The sequence below is a fragment of the Saccopteryx leptura genome, chromosome 3, assembly GCF_036850995.1.
Source record: "Saccopteryx leptura isolate mSacLep1 chromosome 3, mSacLep1_pri_phased_curated, whole genome shotgun sequence".
In the NCBI taxonomy this organism is placed as follows: Eukaryota; Metazoa; Chordata; class Mammalia; order Chiroptera; family Emballonuridae; genus Saccopteryx; species Saccopteryx leptura.
In genome coordinates, this window is record NC_089505.1 from 274,015,180 (window position 1) to 274,042,532 (window position 27,353).

Here is a 27,353-nt window from a genome sequence, read left to right on the forward strand (position 1 = left end):
GAGAGGAAGGGTGGAAAAGCAAATAGTTGTTTCTCCTGTGTACCCTAATTGGGAATTGAACCTGGGACATCTACATGCCAGGCTGATACACTGCCACTGAGCCAACTGGCACATCTTTTCATAGTTTTTTTTTTATCAACTTTTTTTAAGATTAGTAAGAGCCAAGTTTAATTTCCAAATAATGTTTCCTCTTATACCGTCTTGGTGTGAAATGGTGACTTGCTGTAATACAACTAATGACTTGTCTGTAAATTCTCTTGAATTTTCTTTGTAGATAATCATATCCTCAGTAAAAAATGCTAATTTGTTTTACCTTTCTAATTCTTAATCTTTAAAACAGTTTTGTTATCACATTCTTCACTATGGAACTTGTAGTACAATTTTGTTTGGAAAAGTTCTTTTGATATTTCCTGGGTTTTAATCTGTTTTGTATCTATCTCATTAAAGAAATTGAATTTTATTGAATGCTTTCAAACAACTTTTGAGATAAATTTCTTTCTAAAATTTGAAAATATTTTATATATGAATTATATTAACTTTTTAATATAATTCAGTCTTTGCATACAGAAAATTATACCCAGGTTGTAGTAGACTGATAAAATAAGTTTGGGAGTCTTTTCTAACAGTTCTGTAAGAGTGGGATTATCTATTCTTTGACTATTTGGTAGAATTTCTTCATAAAATAATGTACATATATTTTACATGGTTGTAGTTATTTTGTTGGGTTTTGTTTTGTTTTCTGTTTGTTTTTATCTGTGGGTAGGTTTTTTAACTGATGATTTTCTTTATAATAGAGATATCTATCTAGCTTTACAATTCTTTTTTTCTAGGAAATTATTAATTTTGTCTTGATTTTTTTCAATTGATTAAAATTATTATTTATAGTATTATTTTTGTTTTATTATCTGATATGTCTATAACCACATCCTCTTTGGTATTTTTGATATTGCTTATTTTCTTCTCTTCTTGATTTGTCTTGTTAGAAGTTTATTTCTATTTCAAAGAAATAGCTTCAGCTTTTGGTTTTGTTAATGCTCTTAGTTATATCATTGCTCTTTTCAAATTTTTTGCTTTTTTAACTTTCTGTATTTTGAATTTATTGTTCTTTATCTGTGGTCTTAATTGGACACTTATTTTTAGTCTTTTGTTTTTAATACAAGTATTTAGTAATTTTAAAAAAATTCTACTTAATGTGCATTCCACAGGTGTTGATGTATAGGACTTTTATTATTGTCCAGTTCTAAATATTTCAAAGTTTTTTCTTTGGCCACTATTTAAAAGTATGTCAGTTTTAAAAGTATTTTAACAAAATAGATTTCAAACTTTCTTCCACTGTGATCAGAGCGTAATCTGTAAGAAATTAATTGTTTGGTATTTATTGAGACTATATTTGTGACTAGGTTTGAGGTCATTTTTAAAAAAATGAATGTTTCATGAAAAAGTGTATTGTTTCTTTTAGGGATAGGATTCTATCAATACATATATCTGTTGGATCAGCATTTTTATTATATTGTTCAAAGATACTAACTTTTTAAAAATTGAATTATCAATTATGTGGTGTGTTATTAAAATTTGCTATTTCATTTGTGGCTTGTCTGTATCTTCTTATCTTCTTCTTTTTTTTTTTTTTTTTTTTTTTTGTATTTTTCTGAAGCTGGAAATGGGGAGAGACAGTCAGACAGACTCCCGCATGCTCCCGACCGGGATCCACCCGGCACGCCCACCAGGGGTGACGCTCTGCCCACCAGGGGGCGATGCTCTGCCCCTCCGGGGGGTCGCTCTGCCGAGACCAGAGCCACTCTAGCGCCTGGGGCAGAGGCCAAGGAGCCATCCCCAGCGCCCGGGCCATCTTTGCTCCAATGGAGCCTCGGCTGCGGGAGGGGAAGAGAGAGACAGAGAGGAAGGAGGGGGCAGGGGTGGAGAAGCAAATGGGCGCTTCTCCTATGTGCCCTGACCGGGAATCGAACCCGGGTCCCCCGCACGCCAGGCCAATGCTCTACCGCTGAGCCAACTGGCCAGGGCCTGTCTGTATCTTCTTGTAATTTGATAATTGTTTTGTTTTGAGGTTATGCTATTAGGTATGTGCATATTTAGAATTACAACAGTCTTTAACCCACAGCTAATTTTGAACTTTTTATTCTAGGTTCATGCTTTAAATATTCTTAGAGCCTTGTACAGAGATACACGTCTGGGAGAAAATATTATTCCTTATGTTGCTGATGGAGCTAAGGCTGCAATTCTGGGCTTTACATCACCAGTTTGGGCAGTAAGTGCTTTTGTCATTTATTTTCATTGACTTAATTATACTTCTGAGTCAATTTTAATAAGTTAACCTGCTACTGAGTGATAAAAAAAAATGTACTGCATTTTAACAAGAAATTTCTTTAAAGAATGAGTCAAGCTATATTTTCACTCTTGGTATTTTATGATTGTATTCTATGTCTTTGTTGGCTTATTAGCTTATTACTTTGTTTTCTTATTTCAGTGATTGCTTTAGGGCAGGGGTTCCCAAACTTTTTACACAGGGGGCCAGTTCACTGTCCCTCAGACCGTTGGAGGGCCAGACTATAAAAAACAACTATGAACAAATTCCTATGCACACTGCACATATCTTATTTTAAAGTAAAAAAACAAAACGGAACAAATACAATATTTAAAATAAAGAACAAGTAAATTTAAATCAACAAACTGACCAGTATTTCAATGGGAACTATGGGCCTGCTTTTGGCTAATGAAATGGTCATTGTGCTCCTCTCACTGACCACCAATGAAAGAGGTGCCCCTTCTGGAAGTATGGCAGGGGCCGGATAAGTGGCCTCAGGGGGCCGCATGTGGCCCATGGGTCGTAGTTTGGGGACCCCTGCTTTAGGGGTTTACAGTTTATATCTTAATATGACAGTCTACCTTCAAGGGATATTATACCACTTCACTTAAAGCATAAGAACCTAACAATACATACTTTTATTTTTCTCCTCCCAATCTTTGTCTTGTTCTACATTTTGCTCTTATGTCTGTTGTAAACCTATGCTATATTGTTATTATTTTTGTTTAAACTGTAAGTTATCTCTTTTTTAAGATTTGCCATCTTAGCTATTTTTAAGTATATAATTCAGTGGCATTAAGTCATCTACAGTGTTGTGCAGTCATCACACTGTCCAACTTGAGAGCTTTTTCATCATCCCAAACCAAAGCGCCGTACCCATTAAACACTAAGTCTCTACCTTTCCTTTTCTCTAGCACCTGCTAACCTTGTTCTACTGTCTGTCTCTACAAGTTTCCCTATTCTGGGTACCTCCTCAAATGAATGGAATCATACAATATTTGTCCTTTTGTGTTGATTATTTCACTTAGCATAGAGTTTTTGAGGTTGAGCTATTCAATATATTGTAGCATGTATCATAATTTCATTCCTTTTTAAGGCTAAATAATATTCCATTGTATGTGTGTATGACATTTTATTTATTCATCTGTTGGTAGGCATTTATGTTGTTTCTTTTTGGCTATTGTGAATAGAATAATGCTTCAGTGAACATTGGTGTACATATATCTGTTGGAGTCCTGCTTTCAATTATTTTGTGTATATCACATGGTAATGCTGTGTTTAACTTTTTAAGGAATGTTTGACTCTTGCACAGTGGCACACCATTTTGTACTCTCATCAACAATACACAGAAGTTCCATTTTCTTTACATTCTTGTCAACACTTATTATTTTCTGTTTTGTTTTTTTGATATCAATTCTAATGGGTCTGAAGTGGTATCTCATTCTGGTTTTGACTTTCATTTTTCTGGTAATTAGTGATGTTGAACTGGAAGCAAAATGGCTCTTAGTGTCTTAATGTGTCTTTCTTTTGGATGCTGTAGGTTCTTGGTATCAGTGTTGAGTGATTGCTATCAATGTCCTCCTTCAAAAGAGGAAAAAATAAACGTTAAAAGCATTAATATGGGTGAGGTTAAATAGTGAATCTCATTAATATTATTATAATCATTTGCAATATGATCACCATCCAGAAACTTTTTGATTTCAGAACACTTAAGATAGTAGACAATACCTAGTTTTATTGTTGGATTTAAGAATGTAATTTTTTACATGTTTTCACATGATTCTCAAGAGAAACACCATGATTTTATTGTTATCCTATATCATTATGCCTTTTAAAATAAAGGAGACAAGCTTATAGGTTGTAGGTGTTTGACAGTGTGGCTTTAAAAAAAGACTGGCCAAGGGAGAAGAGAAAAGAAACTAGACCTTAACCCATTACCTGCAGAACAAAGAATTTTCTAGAAAGGCAAGCTTTCCAATTAGCTACACAAATTCTATTGTAACTCTATGATAAGCCTCTAAATGAGAGTCAGTATACTACAGTGTAGCCAAAGGCACAGATGCCCAATGTAAAGCAGAATCCTCAAGGTTGCCACCTCTTGCCTGGAAAACTGTGCATCTTCCTGTAAGAAAGACAGTCATCTGAAATCCTGTCTAGGAACATTGCCTAACTAGCCTGAGGACATAGCATTTACCTTATGCCTTTACAGGAAGGGGAGCAATACCTGTGTACCGTCAGTTGAGTCATAGTTAGGAATGTGGCTTGACCGTCAGGAACAACAGAGATCATAAAACATATTGCCAGAAATATCACTATTGGTTTTTTTTTCAAGCCATTAGTGCAAGATGAACAAAGAAATGTTCTCTGTGAAAGGGTTTTCAGAGAGTGAAACCTGGCGACTTTTCCAACTCTTTAGCAAAACTGAAAGTATCAGAAAAGAATGTTCCATTTATTTAAAAAGTTTTTTTGAGGCTTTTTTTTTTTTTTTTCTGAAGCTAGAAACAGGGAGAGACAGTCAGACAGACTCCCGCATGCGCCCGACCGGGATCCACCCGGCACGCCCACCAGGGGCCACGCTCTGCCCACCAGGGGGCGATGCTCTGCCCATCCTGGGTGTCGCCATATTGCGACCAGAGCCACTCTAGCGCCTGGGGCAGAGGCCAAGGAGCCATCCCCAACGCCCGGGCCATCTTTGCTCCAATGGAGCCTTGGCTGCGGGAGGGGAAGAGAGAGACAGAGAGGAAAGCGCGCGGAGGGGTGGAGAAGCAAATGGGTGCTTCTCCTGTGTGCCCTGGCCGGGAATCGAACCCGGGTCCTCCGCACGCTAGGCCGACGCTCTACCGCTGAGCCAACCGGCGAGGGCCTTTTTTGAGGCCTTTTAAAAACTAGCACACCTGCACTAGAGATATTTTGAAAATAAAGCATAAAAAAATAAAAGTCACCTATGAACTCTCATACAGATATAATCATTATTAACATTCTAATGCATTTTCTTCCCATTTTGAGGGGTGGGGGGAGAGATGAGAAGCATCAACTCGAAGTTGTGGCACCTTAGTTGTTTATTGATTGCCCCTCATATGTACCTTGACCGGGGGCTCAAGCCAGAGCCAGTGACCTTTGGGCTCAAGCCCTCAAGTCAGCAACCTCATAGTCTGAACCTGGGACCTCAGTGTCCTAGGTGGTCACTATATCCACTGCACCATCACTGGTCCGCCATATTCCTTTTTCCTATGTGGGTTTTACATGTGTATAGCACCCATATGCACATATGTGTCCACAAAAGGCTGCATAAATATATATGTAAGTGTTTGCTTATACTTTTATAGCACTGGTTATAAAAGAATCTTCTTATTTCTATTCAGTTTGTTTGCTTTACTAGAGAAAATGAACATCATAGCTACAATGATCCATATATTTCTTTAATATATCCACATGTTTATTTAATATATGATTGTTATGTTTCCTACCTTATAAAAACCTAAGATATACCAAAATTGTAAATCAGCATAATCAATGAATGTGAAAAAGTCTTCATTTTACAGAGCTGTTTACCACAGCATTCTCTGGTAAAGTCATTTAAGGAGATTTTTTTCTGAATGCACGTGAAATATAGTTTGATTTACAGAAATCTGATTTGTACACGTTTTCTCAGGAATACATCTTATGCTTAAGGTGACTACATCTATACTTCTTTTTTATTTTATTATTTTTTTTCTGAAATTAGAAGTAGGGAGGCAGTCAGACTCCCGCATGCACCAGATCGGGATCCACCCGGCATGCCCACCAGAAGGTGATACTCTGCCCATCTAGGGAGTTGCTCTGTTGCAGCCAGAGCCATTCTAGTGCCTGAGGCGAAGGCCATGGAGCCATCTGCAGGGCCCAGGCCAACTTTGCTCCAATGGAGCCTTGGCTGTGGAAGGGTAAAAGAGAGAAAGAGAGGAAGGAGAGGAGGAAGGGTGGAGAAGCAGATGGGCGCTTCTCCTGTGTGCCCTGACAGGGAATCAAACTCAAGACTTCCACACGCCGGGCTGACGCTCTACCGCTGAGCCAACCGGCCAGGGCTACATCTATACTTCTGACAACTGTTTTTTTCTGCTCATTTAAGAGAGGGAAAAAACACAAGTAAAATGAATTTCATTTTGTAGTAAAGGAACATTTTCTAGGAAGCATTCATGTGTATATTTAATTTGTTTTTGCAGATTCCTCAATCTTTTTTTATTGAGACTATACAAATCTCTTGGTCTTTACCACCTATTAGGCATTTTTAAAATACAGGAAAATATTTAGTTGCAAACATTTTAGGCTTTAAACACACCCACAATATTGCAGATGATATATTAAGCACTAGAAATAGAGGGATAAATAAGACATAATAATAATGGCCATCTTATTAATTGTTTTCCATATATCTGACAGCATGCACATTGATTATCTCAGTTAATGCTCAGAACAACCCAGCAAGGTGGAGTCTATTAGAATTCCTATTTTACAGATAAGAAAAACTAGGCTCAGAGAGGTATTAAAATAACATTGTCAAAAGGCACACAACTATTATTCATCTGACTCTAGAATCTGTGTTTCTACAGGGGAAAGTTTTGGGTATTACAGGAATACAGAGAAGGTGCATTTTACCTACCTCATAGGGTTTTGGATCTGTTCCTTAGAGAGCTAGAGATATAACCTAGGTGCTGAGGTTTTATTGAGTGATACAAACCCAAAGCAGCAAGAATGAAGGAAAAAGGGAAGCAAGGCAAGGAAAGAGGAAAGACTTTGCCAAGTAATCCTGAAACTTGCAGGAAAACTGAGCTGGTCATATAGTCAGGTGATATATTTTCTAGCCAGGCCATGTAAAACTTATGGCTTCTTGGAACAGTCCCATCTCTTGTCTCTTATTGGTCAAAGTTCATCCCTTGGAGCATTAACCCAACTTAGGCAGATGTTGGCACAACCCTTGGTCAGCTGCTAGAGAAGCCAGATCCCATTCCCTGTGCTGCAGCATCTCATCTGTGTCTGGGCATGGCTGGATGAGCCACCGCCTGCATGGGCGTGGTTGGCACAGACCTGGAGTTTGAAACAATGGCTCCCACTACTGTTGAAGAACCCTACACATGGTAGGGGAGTAATGGAATCTGATTGATGTGGTTAAAAGTTGAGACTCAGTAGTTAGGTGGCAAGAGGGAAGGAGGAATAACAATCAGGAAGCTATTGTAACAATTCTGCCAAGAGGTGATGGTGGCTCAGAACAAAGAAATATTAGTAAAGATGGTGACAACCAAAAATCTTTGACATATATTTTGGAGATGAAGCTAGTTTAGTTAAAAACTTAGATAACAAAGTAATTTATAGGTATGCATATATGGAAATAGATTTTTCTGGACAGTGTTTGGAAACTGAGACATTTCTGGGCATTCCCTTCTCTGTGTTCAGTGACGGCAGAACACCTGAGCTGCTTTCCCTGTATCCTCATTGCATGACAGGTGGCTCATCTTTCCAGCTTGGCCAGAAACTCCTTCTAAGACTTGCACTAAGTTTTTACTTCTATCTGGTCTGTCTTTAGTTTGCTTCCCTTGGGCCAGTCTGCTGCACAGTTTGCAGTGGGTTTCAGAGGAAAAAGCCTTTCAGATCTTCCCGGTAGCACCACCACATGTACTCTGTGCCTCTTTAGGCACTACCATCTCCAGGCTCTGTGGTAGTTGTGAAGTTGCCACAAGGTACCGGGCTGAGAGGGCTGTGTGGTCCTGAAACCCAGCCACCTTCTACCTTTTAGGCTGCATGCCTTGGCATGAAACTTTATTCACTCACAAGAAGAGAACTTCTTTCCTAATTCATACATAGGTTATGTGTGTGCTATTGAAAGTGTGACTGCATAGGGGAGGCTCTCCATATTTTTAAATATTTGTCAAGGGACATTTATGTTATATAAGAAAAGCGATACCGCACTGGTCAGTTGGCTCAGTGGTAGAGTGTCGGCCTGGCGTGTGGAAGTCCTGGGTTTAATTCCCGGCCAGGGCACATAGAAGTGCCCATCTGCTTCTCCACCCCTCCCCCTCTCCTTCCTCTCTGTCTCTCTCTTCCCCTCCTGCAACCAGGGCTCCATTGGAGCAAAGTTAGCCCCAGGCACTGAGGATGGCTCTGTGGCTCTGCCTCAGGTGCTAGAATGGCTCTGGTTGCAACGGAGCAACACCCCAGATGGGCAGAGCATCACCCCCTAGTGGGCATGCTGGGTGGATCCCTGTCAGGTGCATGTGGGAGTCTGTCTCTCCACCTCCCCACTTCTCACTTCAGAAAAATACAAAAAAGAAAAAAGGTATACCTATATAAGAAAATGTATACTGTAGGCCTGACCTGTGGTGGCGCAGTGGATAAAGCGTCGACCTGGAAATGCTGAGGTCGCCGGTTCAAAACCCTGGGCTTGCCTGGTCACATAAGGCACATATGGGAGTTGATGCTTCCAGCTCCTCCCCACCTTCCCTCTGTATCTCTCTCTTCCTTTCTCTATCCTCTCTAAAATGAATAGATAAAAAAAAAAATGAAAATGTATACTGTATATACATACACACATATCAATATATACATGCATGCACACACACACACTGTTTTGTGAAACCTAATTTTTTTCCATCTACTATTCTATGTCTTAAAAGTCTATATGGAAACCTTTTCATGTTAGAAAGGAGAAAAAAGTATATGTATCAATGAATAGAAGGGAAAAATTTTGGTAGCAGTTGTCAATTATGTAGCTATCATTGCGGCTTGCTGGAAAAGGAGGTAAGGAAACAGGAAGGTTTTCTGGTTTTCCATGTCATAAGGATTGATTATTGCTGCAGTTAATTTGGACTCAGAATAACCAAACGGTCTTGAAAAATAACAGAGATGGGGGACTCACATATCAAAACTTTTAAAACTGATGACAGAAAACAGTAATCAGACAGTGTGGTGCTGGCATAACAATAAGATAGGTATCTATAAATCAGTGGAATAGAATTGTGTCCATAAATAAAACCTAATATCTGGCCTTGGATGGTTGGATCAGTGAAAGAGCATCGGCCTGGCGTGTGGAAGTCCCGGGTTTGATTCCCAGTCAGGGCACACAGGAGAAGTGATCATCTACTTCTTTACCCCTCCCCCTTCTCTCTCTCTCTCTCTTTTCTTCCCACAGCCAATGGTTTGAGCAAGTTGGCCCTGGATGCTGAGGATGGCTCCATGGCCTTGCCTGTGCTTGAAATAGCTCAGTTGCCAAGCAACAGAGTAGTGGCTTCAGATGGGCAGAGTATCACCCTGTAGGGAACTTGCTGGGTGGATCCCATTCAGTGTACATGCAGGAGTCTGTCTCTACCACCCCGCCTCTCACTTAATAAAAAAAACAAAACCAACAACAAAAAATCTTAATGTTTAGTTTAAAAGGTACCAAGGCAATTCAGTGGGGCAAAGAATAGTCTTTGAACAAATGGTACTGGGACAACTGGACATCTACATGCAAAAGGATGAATTTCCTTCCTATCTTACACCATATTCAAAAATTAACTCAATATGCATCAGAATCCTGTACTGGATGGAACAGGTAATGATGATCACTGATTGCTAATGAGGGAACTTGGTAATAAATGATTTAGGCTGATAATGCCAGAACCCCACAGATCCATGTTAATATTACTGAATGACATTATGTGCCTCCTTCCTCCAGCCTAATGAATCAAAAACAAGAGAGTTTTCAGCCCTGGCCGGTTGGCTCAGTGGTAGAGTGTCAGCCAGCATGTGGAAATCCCGGGTTCGATTCCTGGCCAGGGCACACAGAAGAAGCACCCATCTGCTTCTCCACCCTTCCCCCTCTCCTTTCTCTCTATCTCTCTCTTCCCCTCCCTTAGCCAAGGCTCCATTGGAACAAAGTTAGCCCAGGCGCTGAGGATAGCTCCATGACCTCCGCCTCAGGTGCTAGAATGGCTCCAGCCGCAAGGAAGCAATGCCCAGATGTGAAGAGCATCACCCCCTGGTGGGCTTGCTGGGTGGATCCCAGTCAGGCACATGCAGGAGTCTGTCTGACTGCCTCACTGCTTCTAACTTTGGAAAAATTCAAAAACAAACAAACAAAAAAACCAAGAGAGTTTTCTTTTTGGGAGTACCCATTCACTCTGTAAAACAGCACTTGGCAGTGATAAGGTATGCCTCAGCAGGCATTGTCTTTCGTCTCTGGGCACCCCTGATTTAACACTACTGCATCTGGTGGCCTTTGTCAAAAAGTTTCTTTAGGACAAGATGGAGTTTGTGTTTCTACTTTTCCTTTTATCTTTTTGTGTGATTCTTGAGAGGAGACAGCGTCCTAGATGACCAATTCATCTTAAACTCAAGAGTCTTTGGGAACTAAATCAGTAGACTAGGAAGAGATAAGACCTGAGCTAGGTCAAAGGTGATGTTGTTAGACTAATAGGACAGATTGGTGTGTTGTTTGGGTCTATTAGGCAGGGCACATAGTAGGGGCTTTATTAATGTTAACTGTTGAGTGGATAGAAGTGAATTCACCCAGTTTTAGGGTTTCATGTAATTTTGGCATGAATTGTTTCAGTGAATGTGTAGTCCACTTTTAGAGTTACCAGGCATGAGTTGATTCAGCCCTGGGCTTCTAGAGGAGAGATTGTAAACTGGTGGCTAATCGGTAAAGTCTAGCTTGCAACTGTGTTTTATTTGGCTTCCATGATGGGTTTTTTTCCATTTAATTTGTTGCCAACATTACAAAATAGTGAGATTTCACATAAAAATTGGGGTTTCTGGCTTTTCTTGAAAAAGAAGAAAATCTGGCAACACTGAGCTAACATTCCCTCATGGCAACGGCTCAGCTGAAGCTGAACAGTGACTTCATTTGACCCAGTCCTCTGCGACTCTTGGCACTCACTGGTCCTTGCGAGCATTTGAGTTTGGGACCTGTACTGCAGTGGTTTCAGAAGCTATTTTTTTAATTTTAACGTTATTAGTTTCGATTACCTTCTTATATTGCTATTGAAACATGCCATATGATAGTAGCACCTATCTAATTAGAATATAAGCTCTGTGCTGCCAGTAAGTGTGTGGTTTCTATCTCTGGATATCCTCTGTGGTGCTGGTATAGACACACTGTAGTGAAGTCACTACATATTTGTACGTCTCAATTTGATTTGGTAAGGTAATTAAGGAAGCCCAATCACTCAAGATATTTTTACAATATAGCAAAGCATTTTGATACATTATTTTGGAAATAGATATGCTTTATTATTATGATTGTAAAGAAATTCATGGGGGGGTTGTTTTTCTTGTTTGTTTGTTTTTCGTATTTTTCTGAAGTTGGAAACGGGGAGGCAGTCAGACTCCTGCATGCGCCCGACCAGGATCCACCTGGCATGCCCACCAGGGGGCAATGCTCCACCCATCTGGGGCGTTGCTCTGTTGCAACCAGAGCCATTCTAGCGCCTGAGGCAGAGGCCATGGAGCCATCCTCAGTGCCCGGGCCAACTTTGCTCCAGTGGAGCCTTGGCTGTGGGAGGGGAAGAGAGAGACAGAGAGGAAGGAGAAGGGGAGGGGTGGAGAAGTAGATGGGTGCTTCTCCTGTGTGCCCTGGCTGAGAATCCAACCCGGGACTCCTGCACACCAGGCCGACGCTCTACCAATGAGCCAACTGGCCAGGGCCAAGAAATTCATGTTTTTTAATGAGAGTTCTTTTATTTTTATTAACTAGCTGTCTCAGATAATTTTAGGGTTAAAATTACTTTATTTGGTTACTGACAGTGGTATTAATGAACAACATTTTGGATATTAAATATTATCTTGGCTATATTAATAATGTGGATTTTTTTCAGTTAGGCCTTAGATATATTTTCTCGATTGCAGAAAATAAATGGAAAGATCTAAGCTCTCGACTAGAATATTACTCATCAGAATATGGAATACTGAATTTGTTCTTTCTTTAAAGAAATGTTATTTGATGATACAAATACAAAGAGGTAATGAGAACAATTGATAATTATATTATTAGTAAAGGAAAGAGGTATGCTATGTGCATGTAGTTGGATTGTAGAGTTCAGTTTAACCCTTTGAGTAGTGAGTTTTTTTCATGTTCCCTGACCCCCAGGAGTGAGTTTTTTTTCAAAAAGTGAAATTTGTTCCAGTTACAGTTTTATTAACTTAAAATCATGTTTGTTTGATAACTAATTTATGGAAACAAGAAGAACATACATTTGCCTTTTTTTAATGTTGCCTTACACATTTTTAAAATAAATTGATTGTACTCTGAATAGTCAGGAGTCACGAGGACGTACATGAACGTTCGCACTACTCAAAGGGTTAAGAAGAAGTCATGTAGTCAATTATTGTAAAGTTTTTGAAAATTGTCTCATTTTTATGATCACAAACCATATTTTCTTTAGCCCCATCCTAGCCAAATTGGGTAATGATTTTGAATATCTAGTTTGAATATTGTAAATGTTGGTTTCATGCCATGAATATTTTTTTAACCCTTATTGTATATTTATTTTTACATTAGGTGAGAAATTCATCTACACTTCTCTTCAGCACCTTGATCACAAGAATATTTGGAGTTAAAAGGGGAAAAGATGAACTTTTAAAAAATAATACGTAAGCTCAATCTAATGCTACTTTTTACAGAACGCTCTCCTGGCCAAAAATAACTTTTGATATTTTGCTTATTTTATAGATTCATGTAGAGCATAAAACTGTAAAAATACTATAGTAAATTAACATATGATGCCAAATTCTAAGTCCTTGGGCAAAAATATCTACTGTTTAATAAGTAGATCTTTCAAAGCAGTGAAAACATAGCGAGGTATAGCAAGGGCTGAAATGTAGGGCTTACTTCTTAGTGCAACAGCTAAAGTGTTTTCTTTGCATCTTCAGGCATTCCTGAAATGTCCTAAATTGCTTTTTCTTAATGTGTCATCAGGTACTACCTTGTGCACTATCTTGATTTTATAAGTTTAAATGTTTATAATACAGTCATCAATAACATGTCCCAGATTACCTGTGCATTAAACTCTGTAACCAAAGGGAGTGTTCCAATGTGGGCCACACAGTGTAAACAATGCTTTTCACTTTTAGGTCTTTCATGTTGTTTGCTCTCTAAGATTTTTTTTTCTTAAGGTTTTTTTGTTTGTTTGTTTGTTTATACATGAAAAAGTAATTTTATTTTGCTATAACAATTTGAGATGATTTTTATAATTTTTTTTGTCCTCCATCACCTTTTATTTAGTTTTCTTTATGCCCCTCCCCTCACCCCACCCCCCCTCTCTCCTCCCTTCCCCTCCCCCTGGTAACCACTACACTCTTGTCCATGTCCATGAGTCTCAGTTTTGTGTCCCACCTATGTATGGAATCATACAGTTCTTAGTTTTTTCTGATTTACTTTTTTCACTAAGTTTAATGTTATCAAGGTCCATCCATGTTGTCGTAAATGATCCTATGTCATCATTTCTTATGGCTGAGTAGTATTCCATAGTATATATGTACCACATCTTCTTTATCCAATCATCTATTAAAGGGCTTTTTGGTTGTTTCCATGTCTTGGCCACTGAGAACAATGCTGCAATGAACATGGGGCTGCATGTGTCTTTACGTACCAATGTTTTTGAGTTTTGGGGGTGTATACCCAGTAGAGGGATTGCTGGGTCATATGATAGTTTTATTCTTAATTTTTTGAGGAACCATCATACTTTCTTCCATAATGGTTGTACTAATTTACATTCCCACCAACAACAGTGGATGAGGGTTCCTTTTTTTTTTTCCACAGCCTCTCCAACACTTGTTATTACCTGTCTTGTTGATACAAGCTAATCTAACAGGTGTGAGGTATCTCATTGTAGTTTTGATTTGCATTTCTCTTAGAGCTAGTGAAGATGAGCATCTTTTCTTATATCTATTGGTCATTTGTTTTTCTTCTTGGGAAAAGTGTCTGTTCATGTCCTTTTCCCATTTTTTTATTGGATCGTTTGCTTGTTTGTTGTTGAGTTCTGTGAATTTTGTGAGTTGTGAGTTTTGTTGAGTTTTGTTTGAGTTTTGTGAGTTTTTTGTATATTTTAGATATTAGGCCCTTATCTGAGCTGTTGTTTGAAAATATCTCCCATTTAGTTGGCTGTTTAAGGTATTTTTAATGTCGGGAAGGAAATCTACTGCAATACTTTGATTATGCATAATTTTTAGATACAGTGCATAAATTCTGTTTGTTGGTTTTTAGAAAGGAGAAGCTTTGAATAGTTGTTTCTTTAGCCCAGGGGTCCCCAAACTTTTTACACTGGGGGCCAGTTCACTGTCCCTCAGACCGTTGGAGGGCCGGACTATATGAACAAATCCCTCTGCACACTGCACATACCTTATTTTAAAGTAAAAAAACAAAACGGGAACAAATACAATATTTAAAATAAAGAACAAGTAAATTTAAATCAACAAACTGACCAGTATTTCAATGGGAACTATGCTCCTCTCACTGACCACAAATGAAAGAGGTGCCCCTCCTGGAAGTGCGGTGGGGGCCGGATAAATGGCCTCAGGGGCCCGTGGGCCGTAGTTTGGGGACCCCTGCTTTAGCCCTTAGGAAAGTGTTATGGTAGTCTAGTGACTTGCAGTTGTTAACACTAGAGGTCACTGTTGGTGCATGTTTAATTACTTTCTTCACTCAGGATTTGGCCCAGTGGTTTTTTCTAGAGATAAATCAGGACCTAGTCTTCTTCTCCTACCTAAAAAAGTTTATTAACACACTCTTAATGTAGGTTTTAAGCTTTTGTTTATTAAAATGTATTTTCTTGTGATGGAACTAAATCTTAGGAATTAGAAAATATCATAAAAAATTTTTATAATGCACTATTGGTTATTCTAATGAAACCTACTGGTAGTTTTGAATTGTCATTTAAATTGCTACTTATCACCCTATAAAATTCAATATATATTTTAAAAGGAAGGCAACTGGCTATTAGTATGAATCCCCTGAGTATATTCAGGAAATACCAGAGAGATTTTTTTTAACCTAGTTGAATTTTTAAAATAATGATAACTTATTCCTTTGAAAAGATGATTATAATTTTTACTATTTAGCTGGTTCCTAAAGAAATTCTTTCTGTCAGTAGTTTAAAATCACTAATATTTTTTTCTCCTTAGTTTTATTTTGTTAATAATTCTACAAAATGTCAGCCCTGGCCGGTTGGCTCAGTGGTAGAGCGTCGGCCTAGCGTGCGGAGTACCCGGGTTCGATTCCCGGCCAGGGCACACAGGAGAAGCGCCCATTTGCTTCTCCACCCCTCCGCCGCGCTTTCCTCTCTGTCTCTCTCTTCCCCTCCCGCAGCCAAGGCTCCATTGGAGCAAAGATGGCCCGGGCGCTGGGGATGGCTCTGTGGCCTCTGCCCCAGGCGCTAGAGTGGCTCTGGTCGCAACATGGCGACGCCCAGGATGGGCAGAGCATCGCCCCCTGGTGGGCAGAGCGTCGCCCCTGGTGGGCGTGCCGGGTGGATCCCGGTCGGGCGCATGCGGGAGTCTGTCTGACTGTCTCTCCCTGTTTCCAGCTTCAGAAAAATTAAAAAAAAAAAAAAAAAAAAAAAAAAAATTCTACAAAATGTCAAAAAGTTTAAAATAGTTTGATCATAGTATAAGATCTCTCTAAATAATGACAAGTAAAATATGATATGAGGTTATCAAACAAGTGAAATTAATGTTTAAAACAGAACTTGAAAATGAAAAAATGCTTTTTTCCCTTTTACCTTTTATGAAGTGAGGGATCCTTGGTTTTGCAAATAAATTTGACAATGTACGAGACAAAGTTATCAGATTCATTTCATTTAGGTTGCAGCTGATGGAGGGGGAGGGGAGCACAGTGAAACCACACTGTTCTAATCTTTCTGCTCAAGGCCTGCTGATGGGAACGTCTGTTATAAAAGTTCATTCCTCTTGAATACGAAAGGTTACAAAATAGATGATTTTCCTAGAAAGAGTGAAATAGAATTAACTAAATTATTTTTTATAATTTTTTTCCCATTGATTGAGAGAGAGAAGCATCAACTCGTTTCACTTAGTTCCATTTAGTTGTGTAAACATTGATTGCTTCTCATACACGCCCTGACGGGGTCGAACTCATGACCTCTGGTGTACTAGGTTGACACTATCCACTGAGCCACCCAGTCAGGTCCTAGAAGTTAATTTTTTTTTTAATGTGTTGAACATTTTTGGTAAGAGTTCATATTTGAACTCAATAATCTAATAATTGGTTTATATCATTATACAGTGTGTCCATAAAGCCATGGTGTACTCTTGACCGGTCACAGGAAAGCAACAAAAGACAATAGAAATGTGAAATCTGTACCAAATAAAAGGAAAACCCTCCCAGTTTCTGTAGGATGATGTGTATACAGCGGAGCAGCCCACGGCCATGCCAGTCGAGATGTGGACGGTACAGAGGAAAGTTCAGTGAGTCCTGTGGCTCACTAAATTCGAATTCGTGACCAAAGTGCAACGTGTATATCGGCGCATTTATAACAAGTGCCACCACATAGGAATAACATTACTGGGTGGGATAAGCAGTTGAAGGAAACCGGCAGTTTGGTGGAGAAACCCCGTTCTGGTAGGCCATCAGTCAGTGACGAGTCTGTAGAGGCTATACGAGATAGCTGCCTAAGGAGCCCTAAAAAATCTGTGCGTGAGCCCACATCGAACTGCACTGAATAGGTATGAAACTGTGAGAGTTTTCCTTTTATTTGGTGCAGATTTCACATTTCTATCGTCTTTTGCTTTCCTGTGACCAGTCAAAAGCACACCATGACTTTACGGACACACTGTATATACAAGGCTTCTGTTCTCTGTTTAACCCTTAAGGAGTATGTTTCTTGGCAACGCCCACTAGATGTGCTCTGCAAAACCTTTAGTGTCTTAAATTTGCTATTATTTGTAATGGCTCTTCTAGTTGTAGTTTGTTTAATTATGTCACTTTTTGTTGAAATGTTTATATGCCTGTGTCCTACAGTATTAACTCCCCAAGGGGCAGAAGCTTTCCCATCTTTTCTGTGTATATATAATGGGCACTTTAAGAATGCTAGTAATAATGATGTCCTGTGGGTTGGTTACTCAACCATCGAATGACTAAACTCAGCTGATGAGACCTCACAGACAGTTAAGTTGACTTCCCCAGGCACAGATTGTCCTGCACACAATCTTGCAAATGTGTGCTCTTGGTCAGAAGGAGGCTGGACATAAAAAGAACATCTGCCTTTCCTATCTAGTGGGAAAAATATGTCTAGGATTAAACAGACTTGGTTTCTAGGCATTTTGCTGCCACTGGAGATGACCTTAATAGACTCCCTCATCCACTTTGTACTTCAATTTCTCCATCTATATAGCAGGAATAATAAGACCTGTGTCTGTACTCATAGGACTATGATGAGGATAAAACAAATTATAAACAGTTCATTTTCTTTTAAAATATTGGAAGTCCTATGCAATTAAAGATAGGATTTGCTTTTATTCTGTGTTACCACTTCTATTATTGTATTAATTTTATTGTCTTACAGTTGCACTGCCTTTTGAGGACAGGGTCAGTATCTTACTCATTTCTGTATACCTGGTGCCTAGCATATTGTCTGGCATAATCAACTGAGACAAGTTAGTTAACCTCTCTGGGCTTTGGTTTTTCCCCTCTAAGAGATTCGGACTGTCCTTGATGTCTCTTATTTCTGTAAAATACTCAGCCAGGGCTTTACATAATTGTTACTAGCCTTGTGATTTTCTTGAACTGCTGTATTCCTGTGCCTATAACAGTAGCTATCTCATAGTAGGGTCAAGGAGTTCCTTTTTCATATATAAAGAAAAGAGCAGGGGTTCTGCATTCCCACCTTTAACTATGTAGAGTGCATGCATAGTGACTGAGCTCTAGAGCTCATGAGTCTTGTTCTTGATGTGTTCTTCAGCTTATGAAGAGTGAGAAGACCTAAGTTTTACAGGTGTGTTTTAATTTTCTAAAGCTCCATTTTTTTTTCTTTTCTTTTTTTCTTTTTATAAATAAATTTTTATTAATGTTAATAGGGTGACATATAATAAATCAGGGTACATATATTCAAAGAAAACATGTCCAGGTTATCTTGTCATTCAATTATATTGCATACCCATCACCCAAAGTCAGATTGTCCTCTGTCACCCTCTATCTAGTTTTCTTTGTGCCCCTCTCCCTTCCCCTTTCCCTCCTCCCCTCCCGCACTCCCCCTCCCACCCCCCGCTAACCACCACACTCTTGTCCATGTCTCTTAGTCTCGTTTTTATGTCCCACCAATGTATGGAATCATGTAGTTCTTGTTTTTCTCTGATTTACTTATTTCACTCCGTATAATGTTATCAAGATCCCACCATTTTGTTGTAAATGATCCGATGTCATCATTTCTTATGGCTGAGTAGTATTCCATAGTGTATATGTGCCACATCTTCTTTATCCAATCTTCTATTGAAGGACTTTTTGGTTGTTTCCATGTCCTGGCCACTGTGAACAATGCTGCAATGAACATGGGGCTGCATGGCCCTGGCCGGTTGGCTCAGCGGTAGAGCGTCGGCCTGGTGTGTGGGGGACCCGGGTTCGATTCCCGGCCAGGGCACATAGGAGAAGTGCCCATTTGCTTCTCCACCCCCCCCCCTTCCTCTCTGTCTCTCTCTTCCCCTCCCGCAGCCAAGGCTCCATTGGAGCAAAGATGGCCCGGGCGCTGGGGATGGCTCCTTGGCCTCTGCCCCAGGCGCTAGAGTGGCTCTGGTCATGGCAGAGCGACGCCCCGGAGGGGCAGAGCATCGCCCCCTGGTGGGCAGAGCGTCGCCCCTGGTGGGCGTGCCGGGTGGATCCCGGTCGGGCGCATGCGGGAGTCTGTCTGACTGTCTCTCCCCGTTTCCAGCTTCAGAAAAAATACAAAAAAAACAAAAACAACAACAAAAAAAAACATGGGGCTGCATGTGTCTTTACGTACCAATGTTTTTGAGTCTTGGGTGTATATACACAGTAGAGGGATTGCTGGGTCATAAGGTAGTTCTATTTTCAGTTTTTTGAGGAACCACCATACTTTCTTCCATAATGGTTGTACTACTTTACATTCCCACCAACAGTGAATGAGGGTTCCTTTTTCTCCACAGCCTCTCCAACATTTGCTATTACCTGTCTTGTTGATAATATAAAGCTCCATTCTTTTCTCTTTATTACCACCCCTTGTCCTGTACAATGAATAACTGACCCTGTGTAGCATCTGAACTTGCACAGCCCTGTGATCTGGGGAGGCTGCTGGGCTTTCCACAATAGCCACCCTCTATTGTGAGTGGGCTCACCTTGCCAGTTCTTCATTCCTTACAGGGCTGGAGCTGAATCAATGTGATCTTTAACTCTAGGTCTTTCTCTTTGGCCGCTGTGGTATTAACCTTCAACTATTCTAGTCCCAGGTTAATGACAAATATCAATATACAGAAGTCTGGAAAGCTTTATTTTAGACTTTGACAAAGCTTCATGCAGGTGCTCAGTGCATACAGTGTTCTATAGCTTTTGCCTTCTCTCTTTATTTTAAGCCAATCAGCCAATTTGTAAGCATTTGTCATGAATTCAGTATTGACACAATATAGGAATACATGAGAAATATAAAACTTGGAACTTGGTCCTGGCCAGTTGGCTCAGCGGTAGAGTGTCAGCCTGGCATGTGGATGTTTGGGGTTCAATTCCCGGTCAGGGCACACAGGAGAAGCAACCATCTGCTTCTCTACCCCTCCCCCTCTCTCTTGATCACTATCTCTTCTCCTCCCGCTTCCATGGCTCAATTGGCTCAAGTGAGTTGGCCTTGGGTGCTGAGAATGGCTCCATAGCCTCCACCTTAGGTGTAAAAAATGTCTCTGGTTGCAACGGAGCAACCATCCCAGATCGGCAGAGCATCACCTCCTAGTGGTCTTGCTGGATGGATCCTGGTCAGGGCGCATGGGGGAGTCTGTCTCTCTACCTCTCCTCCTCTTAATTAAAAACAAAACAACCCCCCCCCAAAAAACAACAACAACTTGGAACTTTGTCAGGGAACTTATGTTTCAGTTAGAGAAACAAAACTTATTTGTAAACCAGATACAAACAGAAGACAACATATAATACCTGCACAATGTGATGTGAGTAACGGATGTGTTAGAAATTCACTATCAGGAGAGTTGAGTGAGTATCAGGGAGGAACTAGTGTTTTTATAAAGCTTGAGAGGTTTGGGGGATGCGTGGAAACATTTAGGATAAAAACGAGAAACAGAAGAATAATTTTCTGTGTTGGTAAATACAATCTCTATTCTATACTGTTCTATCTTATTCTTTCAAATTAATAGCATGGGATATTTGTAAAAGCATCACTAGGTGTAAATATAATTATTTCTACTGACTATTTTAGGAGATGTTAGATTGTATTTATTTTATTTTCCTGGGTGTAAAGGACAGAGAGTTATTTTAGTTATTTCTCTTAATCTATTAATGGTTTAGATCTGGAAGGATCTTCTGAGGGGCATCTGATCTAGTCCAATGCCTGCTTACAGACAGATTTTGAAGCAGTTTCCAGACAGACTGACTTCTCTCCTGTTCTTCATGTTTTCTAGGAAGAGAGATTCCACAAATTTCTGTGGTTACCCACTTCATTGTTTAGGAAAGAATTAGATTCTCAAAACTAAAATAGAGAGCTATAGGGCAATTGGGTTTTTATATTTTAGAGAATGTAATTATTAGAGTTCAGAGACACTTCTTTGCTTTGAACTACTATTAGTTCAACTAATTAGTACAACTAATAGTAGTTTGTAGCAAGCGCCTATTTGGGCCAAACTGAAAATCAGTATTTTCTTGACTGTGGCCAGGATAATCTTAACATCCTCAGAACTAAAGGATTCTCATTTTCTCCATTTAGCAAGCATTTATTTAGTTTTCACTTTGGGCCAAGCTCTCTGCTGGGCACTGGGATCCAAGGATGAATCAGACATGTTCTCAGCCCTAGGGAACCTGGCAGTCTAATGAAGGACATGGCAGTTATCCGCTGTGCTGGAGGCTCTGTCCCACTGTGCAGAAGAAAGGGAGTAATTGTGAAGGGGGTAGCCTATCCTTAGTGCCTATTTGTGTGCTTGGCACATGACAGACTTGTTATAGGTGTCTTAATTTAGCCTTAATCACAGCCCTGTGAAGGGTGTCGTCATCCTAATTTTACAGAGGGGTAAGCCTAGATTAGTGAGATTTGTTATTTGCCCAAGGCCGTGCACCCAGGAAGTGGCAGAGCTAGAACATAAACCCAGTTCCATGTGCAGAGCATCTGCATCATTTGCACACAGCAGTCAGCCCCCTCATGAGCAGAGACTTGCCTTTTTAGAATGTGGCTTAGATTTTACATTGTCAAGCTCTGTGGGAAATGAGCCAATTCACCTAAAGTCTCCATGTGGATTAGGAATCTCCCATCTCCCACGTGACAGGTTAATTTTAGGAGGAAAGATGGAAGAGGGGGGGCAATGGAGAAGTTTGTTTTGAAGTGACTTCAGGACCCTTTCTGTGGATGGTGCTTTTTGTCCTTAGAATGTTCTATGTACCTTTTGTCCTAAAAATGTTGTCTTCTTCCATGAACTTCACACTCTGTTTTCATGCGAACAAAGAAAAAGTGTGAGAAGAACAGGTCACTAGCTTTCTAATGTCTTACTGTACAGCCAGGAAAGTAGAAATGTTAGTTTTTTGGTTGGCATGCAGAGGATGAATGAAATTACCCCAATAGATAGCGGCATGGCCAGTAAGACATTTACCTCTATAAAATTTTTGTATTTGAGGATAGTTTGGTGCTATGGGGAGAGGATTTTGGAGTTCTGCAATAACCCTTGCCTAAGCTATGCTGTCTTCTAAAGTCAACCTAATGTTTTTCCGAGTCTGTGCTTGTATTTTTTCATTCGTATTTTTAATAAAAATGATAATAACCATGACTGTTACTAGTTTTATGTTTGAAAAGACCTAAGAAGCCATCTAGTCCCATTCTCATTTTGCAGATGTGAAAATTGAGGTGCCGAAAAGTTGAATGATTGTTCAAGGTCACATAGCTAGTGCTAAAAATAAATTTAATGGTTACTTTTAGCTCATAGCAAGCTCAACTGGAACATTTTTTAAATTAGCTGATTATTTATAAATGTAGTTTCTATCAGCAACAATACTACTAGTTTGTATTCAAATAATTTGAAATTAAGGGGCCCAGTGTTTTGATGTGGTCTGGATGTGACGTTCATGCATTTTCCATAGTTGGTGGAATCTAGTTTTTAGGCAGATAGATCATTGGGAATTTTGGAGACTAAAAAGTAAGGCACAGTCTTGTGTAACCTTGTTAAGAAGTTTAATGTATGAATTAAGTCTCTACTGACACTGGCCTACTGGAGAGTTTCATGTTTCAAGGTTTTGTTCATTCTTAGTTTCATGGATGGTAGGTAGGAAAACCACAAATGAAAATTTTAACCAAAAAGAAGCTCTTAAAAAAGTATGTTCATGAACTTGAAGTGGGCATTAGTCATTGTGTCCTTAAATATTGACTCTTGAATGGACCAAGTATTCTTTGTTTCTAAGTACTGCTTCAGGCCATTGCCTTCTTTAATAACTAAGGCATTGTTGCTTTAGTTTGAGCATGTTCTATGGAATTTTGGCAATGCATGTATCCTCTTTCTGCATCTTAGTAAAAGCATGAGTAAATATTTTTTCTCAGCTTTGGTATTTTTGTAGCTTACATTTTATATGAACCAGACTAATATAATGTAATACCAGGATTACATAATTTAAGATGTCAGGGTTGCTTCCAGGACTATGAGACTTTGTTTATCAGGGGCTTTACAAGCAGTATTTGTTGCTCATTCAATACCGGTAGAGAAATACCACAGAGCTACTTTCCAGATGAGAAAATGAAGTCAAAGAGGTTAAATCCAAAGGAAAGAGTTAAATCCAAAGGAACTTGGACAATATTTCTTCTTTATTCAGAACTTGGTCCTTATAACTATGATTTTAGTAATATATAGTTTAGAAATGACAGGAATTTCCAACCATTGCTATACACCAAACTTTTTCATAAAATTTAATCATTAAGATATTTTCATTGAATACTTATGTACCTTAGCACTTTAATATGTACAAAAGTAGTTAGGACATAGTCTTGGGTTTGAAGGAGTTTATCAATTATTGAGAGCTAGACCAACGCAGAAACTAGTTTAGGAAAAAATGAGCATCAAACTTTCTAGTACTGCCCTGGCCGGTTGGCTCAGTGGTAGAGCGTCGGCCTGGCGTGCAGAGGTCCCAGGTTCGATTCCCAGCCAGGGCACACAGGAGAAGCGCCCATCTGCTTCTCCACCCCTCCCCCTCTCCTTCCTCTCTGTCTCTCTCTTCCCCTCCCGCAGCCGAGGCTCCATTGGAACAAAGATGGCCCGGGCGCTGGGGATGGCTCCTTGGTCTCTGCCCCAGGCGCTAGAGTGGCTCTGGTCGCGGCAAAGCAACGCCCCGGAGGGGCAGAGCATCGCCCCCTGGTGGGCAGAGCAAGTGGCGCTCCTGGTGGGCGTGCCGGGTGGATCCTGGTCGGGCGCATGCGGGAGTCTGTCTGACTGTCTCTCCAGCTTCAGAAAAATACAAATAAATAAATAAATAAATAAATAAATAAATGGAAAAAAAACTCAGGGAATAGGGGGTCAGGGGAGGATGAGGTCAGGTTCCATGCAGGAATCAGGACTTAATCTGGACTTGAAAGGATGGTCAGAATTTGGATAGGTAGAGAGGAGGGTGTATATGAATAAAGATACAGAGATTGGAACACACATTGTGTATATATGAGAAAGACAATAAACCAGGCTAGGACAGAGCACACTATGAAAACATTTATCCATTCAATTTTGGTGGTAAGTGCAGAAATATCGTAGGTTCTGAGGCTATATCAGTGCATAAAACAGACATACCAAGGAGGCTCGTTTGGATTTTACATGACATTAAGAATAGTTTAGAAGTTTTTGTATTGGAGTTCTCCATGATAAAAACATTGTTTTAGGCCTGACCAGGCGATGGTGCAGTGGATAGAGCGTCGGATTGGGATGCCGAGGACCCAGGTTCGAGACCCCAAGGTCTCCAGCTTGAGCGCAGGCTCATCTGGTTTGAGCAAGAGCCCACGAGCTTGAACCCAAGGTCGCTGGCTCCAGCAAGGGGTTGCTCGGTCTGCTGGAGGCCCACAGTCAAGGCACATATGAGAAAGCAATCAATGAACAACTAAGGTGTTGCAATGCACAATGAAAAACTAATGATTGATGGTTCTCATCTCTCTCCGTTCCTGTCTGTCTGTCCCTGTCTATCCTTCTCTCTGACTCTCTCTCTGTCTCTGTAAAAAAGAAGGAAGGAAGGAAGGAAGGAAGGAAGGAAGGAAGGAAGGAAGGAAGGAAGGAAGGAAGGAAGGAAGGAAGGAAGGAAGGAAGGAAGGAAGGAAGGAAGGAAGGAAGGGGAAAGAGAGAGAGAGAGAGAAAGAAAGAAAGGAAAGAAAGAAAGAAAGAAAGAGAGAAAGAAAGGGGGGAGAGAGAGAAAGAAAGAAAGAAAAAGAAAGAAAGAAAGAAAGAAAGAAAGAAAGAAAGAAAGAAAGAAAGAAAGAAAGAAAGAAAGAAAGAAGAAAGAAAAAAGAAAAGAAAAGAAAAGAAGAAAGAACATTGTTTTAGGAATCATCTAAGACGTAATTGCATTCTGTGTCCCTGGCTGGTGAGATTGGAGAATAGGATGCAAGACTCTAGAAGAGACTTACTTGTGAATAACTTGTCCTCTGTAGATTGTTATAGCAAGGTTCCAGCTTCGTGCAATTATTTCAGCATTTATTCTCTTTTGTTAACTTCTAAATTGACTCATGGCTGTATTAAAAGAAAATATGACTTATGTTTTCAAGATTACTAGTTCCCTCAATATTATGAGATATTTAGTGAGAAATAGATTGTAGGGCCAACTGAGTTTCAGAAATACTAGATTTGAAAAGTTCTTTATCAAAGGACTTCTGAAAACATTGAATATGCTCTAGTGTTGTTCTATGAATCTTCAAAAGTACGATATATGCTCAATAACATGCAGTATTTCCCCAAATTATTTGGCCATGGAAACTCTGCTTCTTTTAAAGAATATCTATTACCATCTTGTATTCCATCAGTTGTAGCTTGGGGGATACTGATGAAGGCACGTGAGAAGCATGTTTCTGAGCATTGGGAGCAGCACCATGTGTGAGGAGGGAAAATATTCATCCCCATATATATTGGCAGCAACAGAGAGGCTTGGTTCTACTTGCAGTTAAATATACTATAAATTATTCCAAGTTGTCAGAGAAAATGTACAGTAGTATACTAGCATATAGTAGATAGTCAATAAATATGGATCAATGAAAATTTTATTTTAAACTTTTAAAAATCTAGGATATTTAAAATGCCTCTTTGGGAAAATAAACTTAATATTCTACATTTGAGTCTTCTTCCATTTTGTTAGAAAAAAATAATGTCCACATTCCCAAAGCATTGATCATCGATATAGAGGAAATATGGCATATAATACTGTTGATGAATTGATCAGTAAGGTCAGTACCAAACCCACTGGACTGCAATGTATATGTGTATCAGGAGGGCAGATAGGGAGAGGGGAATGAAGTAGTAATCAGCTTTTAAGTATAATAGGTAAAGCTTTACAATCTACTAGTATGGCTGAGTTCCTCACTGTTGAACTGTATGACTTACTAATTAATTAAGTAGCATACTTTGTTGTTGTCCCTCATCTCCTAAATAATGACTCTGTTAGTATCTAAACTAATAATTCAGACTTGTAGTAGTTAGAATGAATTTGGCTGCAAGTAACTGGAAACCCAAATCAAAATTTAAACAATAAAGATGGTAATTATCTAACATTTAACCAAGAAGTTTTACAGGGGGTTGATTCATTTTAAGTTGATAGCATCATCAAAGACCAGGTTCTTTTCACTTTTCTACTGTGCCCTCCTTGATGTGGTGGCATTGGCCCCAAACAAGCTTGCCTCATTTTTATCAAATGGCTGCAGTTCCAGCCATCACATCTAGATACAACAGAGTCTAAGCATAATATCCAGTGGCCTTGTGCATCCCATTTCTTTTTAAGAGTAACAACACCTCTTGTATATGTTCCCATGCTTTCAATCCCGCGTCATAAAAACTTTACTTCACAACTTTTTGGCCAGGGTGAGCATCTTAGCATGCCCCAACTTATCCCTGATGACGGAAATGGACCTACCATAATTCTCTTAGACTAATCAGGATTCTTCAGTTGGGTCTGGAATTGGTGCCAGCCTGCCCCCTGAAGCATCCTCCAAGAGGGTGAAAACCCAGCCACAGTCAAATTCTGTGAAAGGAAAGGGTGGGATAGGGGAATGAATTTTTATTAGATGACAAATGATTTCTGCTGATATATCTTCCAGGCTATCTCAAAAACTTTGAAAATGTTTTTATTAAGAATAATAGTTTAAAAGGAAGATAAGTAATATGTATAGTATTTTAACCTAATAGAAAATATTTTTTTCTTTTTTTTTACAGTTCCTTCATATAATTTTAAAAAAATATGAAGGCATACAAGTGTCTGAATATTTAGTTTATATAATTTATTCTTGTAAGCAAGTTTGCATTGTAAAAATTTCATTCAGAATCAAAGTAAAAAAAAAAGGTTTGTAGAGCATTAAAAGACGATAGAAATGTGAAATCTGTACCAAATAAAAGGAAAACCCTCCCAGTTTCTGTGGGATGATGTGGCAGCATGTATGCATGCGCAGATGATGACGTAACACTGTGTATAGAGCGGAGCAGCCCACGGCCATGCCAGTCAAGATGTGGAAGGTACAGAGGAAAGTTCAGTGTGTTCTGTGGCTCGCTACATTCGAATCCGTGACCAAAGTGCAACGTGAATATTGGTGCGTTTATAACAAAGCGCCACCACATAGGAATAACATTACTCGGTGGGATAAGCAGTTGAAGGAAACCGGCAGTTTGGTGGAGAACCCCGTTCTGGTAGGCCATCAGT

General features: G+C 39.6%; 1 protein-coding gene across 2 annotated transcripts in view; it reads left to right on the top strand.

Moving 5' to 3' along the window:
- Positions 1 to 27,353, top strand: part of THADA (THADA armadillo repeat containing) — a 355,537-nt gene that overhangs the window by 103,874 nt on the left and 224,310 nt on the right. For both annotated transcript variants that reach the window (XM_066378390.1, XM_066378391.1), the window contains exons 25-26: positions 2,144 to 2,266; positions 12,831 to 12,922. In XM_066378390.1, coding sequence (XP_066234487.1) covers positions 2,144 to 2,266; positions 12,831 to 12,922 — 215 coding nt within the window. The remainder of the gene's footprint in view (positions 1 to 2,143; positions 2,267 to 12,830; positions 12,923 to 27,353) is intronic.